Genomic DNA, 16,882 nt, shown 5'->3' on the forward strand with positions numbered 1-16,882 from the left:
AGCACAAGACAAGTGTCCAGCCACATGTCATGAGATGTGGCAAGTGGTGGGACACTTGGAAACTTGTGTGACAAGTGTCTTGACACTTGTCTCTTCTCTATGGCCTTCCTTTTTGGGCTGAATACTGTCAAGAATAGAAACAACCAAATTTAGTAAGCACAGTTAGAGTACAGAACTTACTATTTTTAGAATGACATCCCTATTTTTTAGAACTAGCATTTTTAGGCTAATTCGAGGCTCCTAAAATTTAGAGACCTCCTAAAATTTAGGGATCTCTTAAAATTTAGGGACCCCTCCAATATGGGTATCATATGAAATCTTTTTCCGTGTACATCGCAAAAACGGTATCAGAATCTTCATGTGACTTTCCTATGCAAAGAAATGTGCATTTCAAGCTTTCAGCCCACACATGCATATTGTACAAGCATTTCATGATCATGCCATCTTGTTGATTGTAACTGTCTGTTCTAGTGGATCTAGCCCACACTTCAAGGCATCAATCTTTTCTGTGTGCGAGTCTAACCCTGATATGCGTGAGTTCTGGTCACAGGCGGCCAATCAGGCCATATAGGTGGAAGTGTGAACTATCTTTTCTCTAACCCAATCATTATATAGACAAATTAATGAAAAAGGATACAAATTTTGTTTCTATAGAGTTGTGACAGCCCTCTGGTCTTTATTCAGCTGTCCTCAGCTGAAAAGCTTCTTGATAAGGCTGAAGAATGTTTGGGTAATCCTTCATGAATTTTTCATCTACCCACTGTGCATCTGTTGTGGGTAAATTCTTGAATTTTAGTAAGAATTTTCGTGTCACAAGGCCACTTCTCGTGGTTCGATCCTTGTGAAACAAAATCTGTTCAGGTTCCAAGAGTTGCTCTGTTTCGTAAACTTCTGGGGGATCTTCAGTAATGGGTTCCTTTGGTTTTGGTTCTTTGTAAGGTTTTAGCAAACTTACATGAAAATCATTGTGTATTTTCCAATGAGTAGGAAGCTCAAGTCGATAAGAAATTTCATTTATTTTCTCAATCACTTTGAAGGGTCCAAAGTATCTACTGGAGAGCTTTGGAAAAGATGAATTTTGACCTTGTTTGAGCCTACTTTTATCAAACTTTAGCAAGACATATTGACCTTTTTCAAAAGCCAAAGGTCTTCTTCATTTATCTGCTTGCTTCTTTTATCGCTCTTGGGCAACTTTGATAGTGGCTCGAACTTGATCCATTGCGGTTTTTAAATCTGAAGCAAACTCATCAGCAGCAAAAATCTTATCTTTAGTACGAATAAGTGGAGGAGAAATCACTTTACCCTGTACTATTTCATTTGGAGGTTCTTGTGGATGAGTGCACTGTATTGTTGTAAGAAAACTCCAATAATGGAAGATATTTCTCCCATTGTGACTTATGTTCACTAACATAAGCTTTCAACATATCCAAAAGAGTGAGATTCATCACCTCTGTTTGGCCGTCAATTTGAGGATGAAAAGCTGAGGAGAACTTTAAAGTGGTTCCCAAATTCTCAAATAAAGCACGCCAAAAGTTACTTGTGAATTTGGAGTCTCTATGTGAAATGATCTCAGAAGGCATACCATGTAATCGGAAGATATGTTGAATGAAAAGTCTTGCAGCTTGTGCGGATTTCAATGTTTTATGACATGGAATAAAATGTGATTGTTTGCTGAATCTATCAATTATGACCCAAATCATATCATGATCTTGAGGTGTTCTTGGAATACTTGAGATGAAATCCATTGTGATAGATTCCCATGGATCTTTGGGCACTGGAAGAGGTCGCAACAATCCTGGAATCTTCTGTCTATCATACTTGGATTTTTGGCATACCAGACAAGCCTTAATGAAGTTATGTGTATCTCTTCGTAATGTTGGCCAATAAAAGTAGCGCTCAATTGCGCTTAGAGTGGCTGCCCTCCCTCTATGCCCTGCATAAGGGGGTTCATGACTTTCTTTAAGCACCTTTTGTCGAACAGGAAGAGTGACACAAAGGCGATTGTTCATGAGAAGGTAACCGTCTTTGATGGAATAATCTGGATGAGAACCTCCTTGCTGTAAATTTGACCAAATTTCTGCAAAATCAGTATCTTCATCATGAAGATTTTCATCATCTTGTTGATTGTAACTGTCTGTTCTGGTGGATCTAGCCCACACTTCAAGGCATCAATCTTTTCTGTGTGCAAGTCTAACCCTGATATGCGTGAGTTCTGGTCACAGGCGCCCAATCGGGCCATATAGGTGGAAGTGTGAACTATCTTTTCTCTAACCCACCGCGTGGGTCCACCATAACCTGTGACCACTCATCAGTGGCCAGCTCCAATGCACTTTTCTTTATATCTAATTAGTGCAAAGGAAATAAATTTAATAAATCATTATATAGACAAATTAATGAGAAAGGATACAAATTCTGTTTCTATAGAGTTGTGACACTGTTGAGCATGAGCACACCGTTGTAATCAGTTTTTTTGAGTAATATAATCAGCCACATTTTACTTGGGGGAAAAAAAAAAAACTCCAACAGATAACCTTGATGCTTAAACTCTTGTGCCTCATCCACGCTTCTTATCACATTGTGTGCTGCCTTGTAATGGACCCTGCAGTTTGCTATCTTTAGTGTTCTTCACTACCAGTTTGGGTATGCTTTGTATGGTGTGTTCACATTGTTGTTCTTTCTCCAATGCACTTGTAAAACTTCCTTTGGCTTATCATATTCTTACAGAGGTTCAAGATCATTTGGACTAAAACACATGTCACCAAAATAATCATAGATATCGTAGATCTTGAAGTTATTAACTCATAACATTTTGGTTGCTGGACAGTAGGAAATCTTGACAATCAGATCTGTGGCATACTGTAAATGCCCCGAACAACGTAGTATGCTTAACAGTTATGATATTCGCTTGTTTTCGAGATTTAACATAAAAGAGAATGAATACTTAAAGCTGAAAATGAAAATTACTTACAAAATTACAGCCATGAAAATGTAAAAGTAATGGAGACAAGATTGAGGGTTGAAGATGGGCAACCCCCCCTCGAAGGAATGTATTTCTGCTCAACCCAAGTCCCTTAGGGAAGAGCTCAGTTACAATCAATCTGAGAGCGAGGAGAAGTAATTCTCACTCTCACAAGATCATGCAAAGATGTACAAACACATATGCATTATCTATTATGCAATGATAAGAACTGATTTCTTTATAGTATGAGAGAAGAAAGCCTTTCTCCATCGTTGAACAGTAGTACATGGATAAGGCTTGCTTCTTGTTGCTAAAATGGAAGAAAGAGCTTGAGAAAAAGGTGCTGTAATGAATTTTTAGGCTTGCTGTCCTGTAAAACAGCAGTGATAGAAGAGGGAATATGGAGGAATTTGATAATGGAGATGTGGGGGATGATGATGGGGATGGATGGGGCCAGTTTCTGGCTATCTGTGGGTGCTGTACATGAGTTTATAGCAAAGAAAAATGATGCTGAGTGAAGAAAAACGAGCTCTTATTTATAGGAGAGGGAAGAGCTAGTACAAAAGGGAAAAGTGGAGTAGCACAAGACAAGTGTCCAGCCACATGTCATGAGATGTGACAAGTGGTGGGACACTTGGAAACTTGTGTGACAAGTGTCTTGACACTTGTCTCTTCTCTATGGCCTTCCTTTTTGGGCTGAATATCGTCAAGAATAGAAACAACCAAATTTAGTAAGCACAGTCAGAGTACAGAACTTACTATTTTTAGAATGACATCCCTATTTTTTAGGACTAGCATTTTTAGGCTAATTCGAGGCTCCTAAAATTTAGGGATCTCTTAAAATTTAGGGACCCCCCCAATATGGGTATCATATGAAAGCTTTTTCCGTGTATATCGCAAAAACGGTATCAGAATCTTCATGTGACTTTCCTATGCAAAGAAATGCGCATTTCAAGCTTTCAGCCCACATATGCACATTATACAAACATTTCATGATCATGCCATCTTGTTGATTGTAACTGTCTGTTTTGGTGGATCTAGCTCACATTTCAAGGCATCAATCTTTTCTGTGTGCGAGTCTAACCCTGATATGCGTGAGTTTTGGTCACAGGCGCCCAATCGGGCCATATAGGTGGAAGTGTGAACTATCTTTTCTCTAACCCACCGCGTGGGTCCATTATAACCTGTGACCACTCATCAGTGGCCAGCTCAAATGCACTTTTCTTTATATCTAATTAGTGCAAAGGAAATAAATTTAATAAATCATTATATAGACAAATTAATGAAAAAGGATACAAATTCTGTTTCTATAGAGTTGTGACAGCCCTCTAGCTTTTATTCAGCTGTCCTCAGCTAAAAAGCTTCGTGATATGGCTGAAGAATGTTTGGGTAATCCTTCATGAATTTTTCATCTACCCACTGTGCATCTGTTGTGGGTAGATTCTTGAATTTTAGTAAGAATTTTCGTGTCACAAGGCCACTTCTCGTGGTTCGATCCTTGTGAAACAAAATCTGTTCAGGTTCCAAGAGTTGCTCTGTTTCTTCAACTTTTGGGGGATCTTCAGTAATGGGTTCCTTTGGTTCTGGTCCTATGTAAGGTTTTAGCAAACTTACATGAAAAGCATTGTGTATTTTCCAATGAGCAGGAAGCTCAAGTCGATAAGAAACTTCATTTATTTTCTCAATCACTTTGAAGGGTCCAAAGTATCTACTGGAGAGTTTTGAAAAAGATGAATTTTGATCGGAATCTTGTTTGAGCCTGATTTTATTAAACTTTAGCAAGACATATTGACATTTTTCAGAAGCCAAAGATCCTCTTCGTTTATTTGCTTGCTTCTTTTGTCGCTCTTGGGCAACTTTGATAGTGGCTCGAACTTGATCCATTGCAGTTTTTAAATCTGAAGCAAACTCATCAGCAGCAAAAATCTTATCTTTAGTACGAATAATTGGAGGAGGAATCACTTTACCCTGTACTATTTCATTTGGAGCTTTCCCTGTGGATGAGTGCACTGTATTGTTGTAAGCAAACTCCAATAATGGAAGATATTTCTCCCATTGTGACTTATGCTCACTAACATAAGCTTTCAACATATCCAAAAGAGTGAGATTCATCACCTCTGTTTGGCCGTCAGTTTGAGGATGAAAAGCTGAGGAGAACTTTAAAGTGGTTCCCAAATTCTCAAATAAAGCACGCCAAAAGTTACTTGTGAATTTGGAGTCTCTATGTGAAATGATCTCAGAAGGCATACCATGTAATCGGAAGATATGTTGAATGAAAAGTCTTGCAGCTTGTGTGGATTTCAATGTTTTATGACATGGAATAAAATGTGATTGTTTGCTGAATCTATCAATTATGACCCAAATCATATCATGACCTTGAGGTGTTCTTGGAATACTTGAGATGAAATCCATTGTGATAGATTCCCATGGATCTTTGGGCACTGGAAGAGGTTGCAACAATCCTAGAATCTTCTGCCTATCATACTTGGATTTTTGGCATACCAGACAAGCCTCAATGAAGTTATGTGTATCTCTTCGTAATGTTGGCCAATAAAAGTAGCGCTCAATTGCACTTAGAGTGGCTGCCCTCCCTCTATGCCCTGCATAAGGGGGTTCATGACTTTCTTTAAGCACCTTTTGTCGAATAGGAAGAGTGACACAAAGGCGATTGTTCATGAGAAGGTAACCGTCTTTGATGGAATAATTTGGATGAGAACCTCCTTGTTGTAAATTTGACCAAATTGCTGCAAAATCAGTATCTTCATCATAAGTATTCTTCATCGTTTGAAAATCTTCATGATGAGCCACTGTAATAGTTGTAATGCGAGGCACTCTAGAAAGTGCATCAGCAACTACATTTTGTTTCCCTGGAGTGTACATAATTTGAAAATGAAACATAGACAAGAAATTTTCCCATCTTGCATGTTTCTCCTGCAAATGCTTTTGAGTCTTGAAATACTTCAAGCTTTGATGATCAGTTTTAATAAGGAATTCATTGCCTAAAAGATAATGTTTCCATATCTTCAAAGCATGAACCACTGCTAAGGGCTCCTTTTCATAAATGTAATACATTTTCTCCACATCATTTAGACGGCGGCTTTCAAAGGCTACGGCATGGCCTTCTTGATTTAGCACTGCACCAATACAATCACCGCAAGCATCTGCTTCCACCACAAATGGTTTTACCAGATCTGGAATGATAAGAACAGGTCCAGAAGTAAGAGCTGTTTTCAGCCTTGTGAAGGCTGCCTTCTCTTTTTCCTTCCATTGGAAAGAGGTCTTCTTCTTTGTAAGATCATGAAGTGGAGAAGCCGTATGTGCAAAATGCTTGATGAAGCGGCGGTAATAAGAGCATAAGCCAAGAAACGATCGCACCTCATGTACATCATGAAGATGAGGCCATTCTTGGATTATCTTGATCTTTTTAGGATCCATCTGAATCCCTTCAGAAGAGATGACATGCCCAAGGTAATTTATTTTATGCATGAAAAATTCACTCTTTTTACCATTTACCAAGAGTTGATTTTGTTGAAGTAATTGTAGAACAATTTCCAAGTGTTGATGATGCTCCTCTTCATTCTTGCTAAAGACAAGAATATCATCAAAGAAAGTACCGACATATTGTCGATGCTCTTTAAAGATGCGCTCCATCATTCGATTAAAGGTGGCTGGTGCATTGGTTAATCCGAAAGGAACCACCAAGAATTCATAAAGACCGTATGAAGTGCGGAAAGAAGTTTTGTGTACATCTTGTGGTATTACCCTAATTTGATGATAACCACTCTTTAGATCAATGCGGCTGAAAACCTTTGAGTCTCCTAGACGATCCAAAATGTCGTCAATTCTGGGAATAGGAAACCGATTCTTCACAGTGATTTTGTTGAGGGCTCGATAATCAATGCACATCCTGAATGTGCCATCTTTCTTTTGAACAAGAAGAACCGGTGAACAAAATGGTGAGCTACTTGGCCTAATTAGCCCACGGTTGAGTAGGTCTTTGACTTGCTTTCTGATTTCTGCTTGTTGAGGACCGCTCGCACGGTATGGTGCTGTATTAGGAGGAGAACTGCCCGGGATAATATCAATATGATGGTCTTCTGGCCTTTCTAGGGGAAGCTGATAAGGAAGATCTTCCGAAAAACAATCTTTATACTTTTTCAAGAGCTGAAGTCGCTCTTGGTTTTCAGCATCCATATTATCTTTTACATCAGTGACATAAAGCAAACACACTGAACACAATCCTTAATTGCTCTAGAGACTTGCATATGGCTTACCATAGGTATGGTGTCTCCAGAAACTCCAGCTTGGATCTCGTACTTCTTGCCTTTGTTGGTGAGTTCTACCTTCTTTTTCTGAGAGAAGATGGTTGAATCTACTCTATGATTCCAGGGCATGCCAAGAATCACATCGCAACCATCAAGGTCTCCGATACAAAAGGTATCTTTGTCACTGTAGTCTTGAATTTGAGACTTGAGCTTGCCAATGTAGGGTGTCACAGTCTTCACTGTGTCACCTTCATCGGTATTTAAAGCTTGGCGAACTTCTGCCGGAGTGTCCATCTCTTCATTCTTTAATCCAAGCTCTTTAGCTAATTGCAAGGAAATGACATTTTCATTCGCCCCAAGATCTATCAAGAATAGTGCTTGCTTACCTTGCAACTGTCTCCAAGCTTTTAATAATTTGCGCATCTCTGGAGTGTGAGTTGTGTTTGCAACTATATCACTGATAGCATTGATTTTCACTGGCGACTTAGGCTTGTTGTCAGAAACCTTGCTTTGTTCTTTGTTTGGACATTGCTTCACTATGTGGCCTGTTTGTCCACATTTAAAGCACTTCCCTTCTTTCATGAAGCGTTGCTTTTCTTCTTTCGAAAGTTGCTTTGCTTGTGGGTATAGATTGGAGCGAAATTGAGGAGTATTAGGAGGTGCATAGGGCTTCATCTTCTTTTGATTTGATGGCTGCTTTTGCCGTTGTTTTTGTCCTTCATTTGGGGCTGAATACTCCTCATCATCAGCTACTCTCTTCTTATCATTCTTTTGGAATGATTTGTTGCCATTGTGCTTCATTTCCCATGTCTCAGCATGGTCAATGAGTTCCCTGAGACTAGAACAATGATAATGATTAAGAGCAGTACGAAGTTTAAAATGCAAACCTCCTTGAAACTTTCTAAGCTTTTCCGAATTGCTGATCTTCTTGAAATGTTGGACCTTCAAAAGTAGCTCCCAAAATCTCTTGGTATAGTCACCAAGTGACTCATTTTTCCTTTGCCAAAGTCGATCCCATTCCATTTTTACATCTCTTTTGAAATGAACAGGAAGAAATTGGCTTTGTATCATGCGAACAAAGGACCGCCATGATTTTGGGGCAGCATGATCATATTCCAACCCCATCCACCAAGTATGGGCTAAGTCGGTTAAATGTAAAGCTGCAAACTTAATCTTTTCTTTTTCTTTATACTTGTCATGACCATACAAAATTTGAAATTGACGAAGAAGAAGATCAGGATTTCGAGAACCATCATACATACTGAACTTGATCTTCTTTTCAAGTTGAGATAGTGACTTAATCTTCTTCTTCTTCTTATGCCTTCGTCCATGCTCGAATCTTGAGGTTGAAGATGATGAAGTGCTTGATGGAGATGAAGATGGAGACGAGGGTGAAGAATGTCGACGCCTTTGACGATGATGAGGTCTTCCACGAGAAGGGTGTGACTCTTCGCCACTAGAAGAGGGTCCATCAGAGTAGGCGCCAGATGACTTTGAAGAAGAGGATGAGCTTCGACGCAATCTCTTTCTTTGTCTTGAAGTAGAATGGGACTGCCTCTTTGGACTTCTTGATCGGCTCCTTTCATTGGTATGGCTTTGTCTCCTTGAAGCATATGGGCTTCTTTCCTTGAATTCTTTGGGATTCTCAACTTTTTCTAGTTTGAGAAGTTGCTCACGAATTTGCTGATTCTCCTCTCTAAGACTTTGAATGGCTTGAAGGATAGCACTCGACTGATCCATTGAGACTCTAAAAATATGCTCAAGCACACAATGCAAGGGCTAAAAACAAACAAACTTATAATTGTAAGCACTACCAGTGTTGGGGTGAGGACCGAGCCAAAGCTCTGATACCACTGTAAACGCCTCAAACAATGTAGTATGCTTAACAATTATGATATTCGCTTGTTTTTGAGATTTAACATAAAAGAGAATGAACACTTAAAGCTGAAAATGAAAATTACTTACAAAATTACAGCCATGAAAATGTAAAAGTAATGGAGACAAGATTGAGGGTTGAAGATGGGCAACCCTTCCCGAAGGAATGTATTTCTGCTCAACCCAAGTCCCTTAGGGAAGAGCTAAGTTACAATCAACCTGAGAGTGAGGAGAAGTAATTCTCACTCTCACAAGACCATGCAAAGATGTACAAACACATATGCATTATCTATTATGCAATGATAAGAACTGATTTCTTTACAGTATGAGAGAAGAAAGAGGGGAAATCAGTCTTTCTCCATCGTTGAACAGTAGTACATGGATAAGGCTTGCTTCTTGTTGCTAAAATGGAAGAAAGAGCTTGAGAAGAACGTGCTGTAATGAATTTACAAGCTTTCTGTCCTGTAAAACAACAGTGATAGAAGAGGGAATATGGAGGAATTTGATAATGGAGAAGTGGGGGATGATGATGGGGATGGATGGGGCCAGTTTCTGGCTATCTGTGGGTGCTGTACATGAGTTTACAGCAAAGAAAAATGATGCTGAATGAAGAAAAACGAGCTCTTATTTATAGGAGAGGGAAGAGCTAGTATAAAAGGGAAAAGTGGAGTAGCACAAGACAAGTGTCCAGCCACATGTCATGAGATGTGACAAGTGGTGGGACACTTGGAAACTTGTGTGACAAGTGTCTTGACACTTGTCTCTTCTCTATGGCCGAAAAGAGTCAAGAATAGAAACAACCAAATTTAGTAAGCACAGTCAGAGTACAGAACTTACTATTTTTAGAATGACATCCCTATTTTTTAGGACTAGCATTTTTAGGCTAATTCGAGGCTCCTAAAATTTAGGGATCTCTTAAAATTTAGGGTCCCCCCCAATATGGGTGTCATATGAAAGCTTTTTCCGTGTACATCGCAAAAACAGTATCAGAATCTTCATGTGACTTTCCTATGCAAAGAAATGCGCATTTCAAGCTTTCAGCCCACACCTGCATATTATACAAGCATTTCATGATCATGCCATCTTGTTGATTGTAACTGTCTGTTCTGGTGGATCTAGCCCACACTTCAAGGCATCAATCTTTTCTGTGTGCGAGTCTAACCCTGATATGCGTGAGTTCTGGTCACAGGTGCCCAATCGGGCCATATAGGTGGAAGTGTGAACTATCTTTTCTCTAACCCACCGTGTGGGTCCACCATAACCTGTGACCACTCATCAGTGGCCAGCTCCAATGCACTTTTCTTTATATCTAATTAGTGCAAAGGAAATAAATTTAATAAATCATTATGTAGACAAATTAATGAAAAAGGATACAAATTCTGTTTGTATAGAGTTGTGACACATATTGACGGTGATGAACGTTTCTTACCTTTGATGCATTCAGCACTTGCGTTCACATGCCACTTCTTTACATGGTTAATTCATATCTAAAGTCTAATCTCATCATTATCTGATTCATGAAATTCCATTTTTCATTGTGTTAACTGCTTCTTGCCAGGCCAATTTGCATGATGAGTATGTGGTGCCGTGTATTGCATACTCTATAGCATGAAAAAAATGGCTATATTATGCTATCTTGGAACAAATCCATATTTTTAATCATGTGAACCCCCATATTAGCAAAAAGGTTGTGTATGGCATGCACAAGAGTAGTTGGTCTCCACGCATGCATGCACGGCAGGAGGGAGGACTTTAATAAAATCAGAATCTTTTGTTTCTGACATAATTGAACATGGGTGCAGCCTGGAATGGTTACAACGGACTTGCTGATGTCAGGGAGTAATACACCACAGGTAAATAGAGTGTATCTATGTAACTGATCTGTTAATGTCATACTTTATTGTAGGATATGCAACCTCTGATGTGGAAACTGTTATTCTTTTCTTCAAAGAGTTGAAGTGCAATAGCACTATTCACCTTTTTCCTATGCTTATTATTTCTTTCTACTGCTATAATAACTGCAATCAGTTGAAATGTTCTATTGAAACCTGAGAAATGAGTATTTGATTATAGGTATCTATCATTACTGTTGTGTTCATGTAAAGTTCCAAATAAGTAAGTCACACTAATAGGCTCAGCGTAATGCCAAGAACAACTGTCAGTCAGTTCCAGAAAAACCCTGCTTAGGGGCAATTTTGATGCAAATGTACAATTTCAATGTCATGTTTGCAGTTTCCTGCCAAATGGAAATTCAATTTTCAATTTTCTTTCAAATCAACATTTGCATTTGCTGAACCCAATTTTGTTCTCAAAGTGGGCATGTCCCTCTTAGGTGCACTTAATGGATATCTCTTTCATGGCCCGACTGAAAATAAATAAAGATAATTTGGAATTAAAAATAGACTTTCTGCAACGAAACTTAGCAAAGACTCTCCTCAGTTCTGCTGATGACATGCACGAACCGTTTCACTGAGCTTTTATGTGTCCGATTTTTGGAGGCTTTAAGCTGTGAATGCATGTGTCTGTTTGTTCTGAAGAAATCGATTGTGAAAAACATGGAAAACTCCCCATTGTATATCTATTAGTGTGTTTTTGGCACTGCACTATTTTCTAGGATTTTGCTAAGCCTTTTTGGCACAGGATTACATCGATGCTTTTGTCTGTGATTCTGTCCGGAACTGATGAAACTTTGGGTACATTTGTTTATCTTTGGGGTCTATATGTGCGTTTGTTTGCTGGTTGCATAGTAGTATACAAGCAGGCTGAAGGCAACTCAACAAAGCTCAACCACGTCTGCCCTGTGGTCTTTGAATCTGTCTTTGCATTGGTGTCAATGCAGAGGCAGTATCATGTCGCAATGTCTATCTGCAGATTGTCCTTGCATCTTTATGGCAATTCTAGATGCCCAAATGTGCATGCAGATTGTGTGCCTGAGCTTGTTATTGTTTCATACAAGTGCAATGGTAGATGCCCACCTTCTAAGTTGTATGATATGTTTCAGTATTGTTATTTGTGGTTAAAAGTGTCTGATAGTAGAAATGAATCTAAATTGTTATGGATGTTCTAGTAATTAATGCACGTTTCTGAAGTGCAGGCCAAGTTCTTCATCAACATACTTGCAGAACCTGCTGAGACAGTAACCTCTCTGCATTTTGTAGTAGCAGCTCCATTAGATGATATAATTCTGGCCCAAATATAGCCAACTAATATGACAATACATCTTCAGGTTGCAGAATACTTGGTTCCTCGAATTCGCACTATTGCCATTAAGGAAAATGCAAAGCCTACATATCTCCGGTTCCTTACAGGATTCAAAGCTTACTCTCAAATTCTTGCTGTGAGTACATGACTCTATCTGAAAGCCTTGATGTGCATATACACTGTTGTTAGCTACTTTGAGGAAAAGACAGGCAAATGTTTGTTACTAATCCTTCATTGTATTGCTATGGAGGCAGAGGCTGCTTTTCAATGCGAGAAAGAATCGACATGTCCAAGAGGACTGATTCCCGGGTTACTCCTTTATCCTGCACAGCTTATTATCCATGTTGTCATGTTTGAGGGGTGCCCTTGGAAGCCTGTACAGCTATTTTATCATCACCAATCCCATTATATGCTGTCCATTTCACCTGCAAGTTAAGGCTTATTTGTTCTTGTTCTGATGCGGTGAGTATATGTCAGATCAAGCTGACCCTTGTGCAAACCTCCAACTTAGCCTGATAGACCATTTCTACATGTCACATGCAATTTTATACCACCTGAGAAGTGCAGTAAAAGTAGATAGATCTGGTGAAGTACGATAGACCTTGCATGATGATTGTGACAAAATATGTCGGTGTAAATTCATTCAGTTTACATGAGTTCTCGATGATTATATAATGGAAGCATGGATGAGAGAGGTAGGGTTGTATTACCATTCTTTAAAGATGCCTCACATGTGTATAGGACAAAACTTCAAATCTCTAGAACTTGGTTGAAATCCACCTTGGGGTGCTACAGACCCAAATTGCAAGAAAGTTGCCAAAGCTTCAAGAGTTACTACATAGATCATGACCCTAAAGCTGCCTAATGCTTAATAGGCTTTCTAAACTCTGTTGTGATGACTTTTAGACCTTGGTAATATGCCCATTTTCCTTTTTTCTTACCTCCATCTCGGAGATTTCACCTGTTTTTCCCTTGAGCTGTGGTGTTGTGAAACTTCATCCATGATCAATAGTTTGGAAATTAAAAGCATTTTGGTACCTGTAGTGCTTCAGCTTTATCTTTAGAAGATCAAAATTGCTTGATTATTTCCTTTCTTTGGATGTTCCATGGGATCAGATAAGTAAACCCTTACCTTTCTACTAATACTTTTCATGTCTATCTTTAGCCTATATAACCATGGACGTTATTGGCTAGCTTTATCATGTAAGTCTCTTATGCTTGATGCTACTTGTTGGGAAGGCCTTGTATTCACGATTGAGAAAATAGTGGCTGTCATGCCTTGTTTATCTACCTCCTCGCTTTGATGTTATCTTCTTGACTCCATCTTTAATCCTGATAGTCGTTTCCAATCTTCATAGTAGGTAGCACTGATCATACTCTTCTAATGCCTGGAACAAACAACATAGACTAGGAATTAGTTACCACAAGAGATCCATTTGTCCTCATTGGATATCATGTGCTTCTATATTTCATTTTGAAGGGCGAAGCGAATGAAGATTGATAGTGTCTTAAACGTCATACATGAGGTATCCTTTTAAATTAAGGCAAAGCAATCAAAGGTTGATTTAAAAAAAAACAAAAAAAGCATTTTCGTGGTTTAGCTTCAAAATCAACTAGTGAAATAGGTGATGTAGGTTAGTGTCACAGATGGAATATCTGGTGATAGAATAATAGAAGTAAATAGAAACCGAGATGGTCTCTCCATTCACCTTGTGGTTAGCAATATAGATCCTCTTTGTGCTTATAATGAGAGATCCATCGAGTCCACAAAACACAATATTTATCGCGAGCCATGTGAGGTACAAATTCAAATCTAGAGAGAATGCATATTTGTTAGATCTACATGGGTTGATATCACCAGCTCAATTTGAATCACTCCATCATATGAGGTCCCCTTAGAAGATAGATTAGATATCTTGTAGGTCCTAATTTGAATCACTACATCTTAAAGGTCCCCAACAAAATATTCGTTAGTAGGCATGTAAAGCACAAGGCTAGAAATGGTTAAAATGCTTGTGTTATTTGGATGAACAATTTGTTTTATACTAATCTTATTAACACTACCAATATAGTAAAATAAATCATGCATTTTCAAAAAGCTATAGTAGGAAGATGAGATGAATAGATGAAAGATCATGATTCTTGGGAATGATTCTATGTAGTGTAATATTCATACATGGCATCGACCATTGGTTGCATATAACACTATTAAAGTACACGAGATTGAGATCGTTAGGCCAGTATGCTAATGTGAGGTAAAGATGCATTGTGGTAATTGGTAGACCTCAAAGATTTAGGGAAAAATGGAGGACAAAGTTTGTCATATCAAACTCTTGGTATAGGATTTTCCATGTATGCTGCACCTCCTACATACGGTTACATGTAAGGATCAAATTGTTTGCGCGAAGGATTTTCAATGTATGCTCCGCTTCATATGAAGGGCTATTTGTAAGGATCAAATCATTGACAAAGAGGATGATGCACATGCATTGGTCTTCTTGCAATTGATATAGAGATTGGGATAATGATTTGATCTCAGAAGGCCATGTTGAAGAAGCAAGAGTGGTGTTATTCAACTCTTAAAGATGGAAAAGAGTGACTCATCCTTCTTGATTACTTGTTTGGTTTGTACTCATCTTTTGCTATACTGACATTTTTTAAAGGATGTGACAGTCGCAAAAGCATGTCTGGTTGTTCTCGCACCATGTGACCATGTTGCCTCATACCTAGCATATTGCTCCAAATCATAAGCACAAGCTCTTCCCACATCATAATATTTTGAATGTTAGAGGTGAGGAGAGTGGTATAAGATATATTATACCTCTGTGAATGGAAGATATGGTAGAAGGGTTACAACCATATCCAAAGAATTTTCTTCTTTTTAGAAAACTTTTGATCCAACTCCTTTGGGAATGATACCATGTGAATGGAATGGAAGCAACAATGTGAACATGGACAAAGGGAAAGTAATAGAGAGAAGGAACAAATGTTGCTATAGTTAGCTATTGCAAGTTGTAGGAGTGTGTTTGTGAGTATGACAAATTTAGGTATGGAAAGATAATGATTTAGGCAAAGAGTAAAGTGGAGGCCGTGATTAACTAATTGAGGAGATGTAACAAGTGGTTTGTATAAGCCATTGTTTCCAAAATTGGTTGTTTGCATATAATAATGGTTGATCTATTGCCACAAATGGGGGAAAAATGGTTGGATATATCATACTATCTACCCTTTGCCACATTGCAATGTATCTCATAAATGGGATGTAATAAAATTGGTTGGAAATGTATACAATGACTAAGATGCCTCTAATGCATACAAACACAAGATGCATGTTAAAGCTCCCCATCTCTATTGAACTTGGATGGAGCTTAGATTTAGAAGATGACAACATGAATAGATTGTATTTTAACTAGAAAACCTCATTAACTCCTAATGCTTTGGTGGCTTTGTAGGCTCCTTCTATCGAAGTGTAGATAGATTGCATCTTCATACATTTGTTTATTTCACAAACTCTTTCTTTGAGACAATGCTCGCCTTATTGGATATACACTCTAGGATCCTCATTTGGTCTATCCTTGACCTACTTCTACCCACCTCATTTGCAAAGCAACTTTGATTGATGAATATTTCTCAAAGGAGACCATTCAATGTTAATGTGGAAAAATTGGAAGAAATTATATTTTTCATGTGAAATGATTCACCTTAGATTTTGGAAAGAATTGAACATGTACTAATATAAAGTGGTGAGAAGTAGTGACAATATTTTGATTAAGCATTAGTGGTTTTAATAGCCAAACTTACTCCATGGAATGATCATATGCAATTGTATTACATTTTTAGCTTATCTATATCTATGTAGTAGAGTGCAAACAATTTGAGTCTCATTATTCTTAGCAATTTTTAGGAGCTTCTAGTACAGTTGAGACATATAAAAATATAGTTTGCTTCAAAACAGCTAGAGCAACACATCCTTGTTTGGATAGTTACCCTTTATGTGAGGTTGTTTCTTAGAGCTTAGTGTGACTATTTGAAGCATCATTAGCTTGTGATATATTTTACTAAAACTCCTCTACCCATGGTTTACATTTGATTATATTATACAAAAAAAAGATATTGCAATATGATATTAAAAAGTATAATCATTATTTTTAAACATGTTAAATTGTACTTTAAATATGAAGGAAAATAATGCACCACTTGTTCATTGTTGGATTTAGGGATTGCCAGAATACACACACAACTTGTAGGAAAGCAACTTGAGAGTACATAATAAAAAGTTTTTTGAAAGATATCAAAGTACAAGATTTACAAGACTAACTTTACCTCAAATTGAATGGACATATATGGAAGCATAAGGGAGAATCTCTTAGTGAGTGCAAAAATTGTTCTATGTGTACATATATATCACTACCAAGATATTTGGACAGATTCTCCTTGGACGTGATGTAGTGAACAAGAGATGGTACTCATTTACAGGAAAATGCTAAGCTCAATAGATTATGATCAATCCACAAAGGAGAGTAACCCCAAAGCTTTGCGAAAAAGTGTGAACTTCTTACAAGGCAAAGCCTTTATAAAAGAC

At 38.1% G+C, this 16,882-nt stretch overlaps 1 protein-coding gene across 6 annotated transcripts in view; it reads left to right on the plus strand.

Moving 5' to 3' along the window:
- NOL (NYC1-like protein) overlaps positions 1-12,964 on the plus strand; it is a 54,025-nt gene extending 41,061 nt beyond the window's left edge. For 5 of the 6 annotated variants that reach the window (XM_087678350.1, XM_087678353.1, XM_087678352.1 and 2 more), the window contains 4 exons: positions 10,902-10,952; positions 12,194-12,235; positions 12,326-12,436; positions 12,555-12,964. In XM_087678350.1, the coding sequence (XP_087534476.1) occupies positions 10,902-10,952; positions 12,194-12,235; positions 12,326-12,436; positions 12,555-12,602 (252 nt within the window). In that variant the 3' untranslated portion in view covers positions 12,603-12,964. Of the gene's footprint in view, positions 1-10,901; positions 10,953-12,193; positions 12,236-12,325; positions 12,437-12,554 lie in introns of those variants that run through there. The other variant, XR_015690933.1, reaches the window with a different exon arrangement.
- The last annotated feature ends 3,918 nt before the right edge of the window (positions 12,965-16,882 follow it).

This window comes from Lygodium microphyllum, chromosome 5, assembly GCF_053477565.2.
Source record: "Lygodium microphyllum isolate KBCC chromosome 5, Lygodium_microphyllum_v1.1.10, whole genome shotgun sequence".
Lineage (NCBI taxonomy): Eukaryota > Viridiplantae > Streptophyta > Polypodiopsida > Schizaeales > Lygodiaceae > Lygodium > Lygodium microphyllum.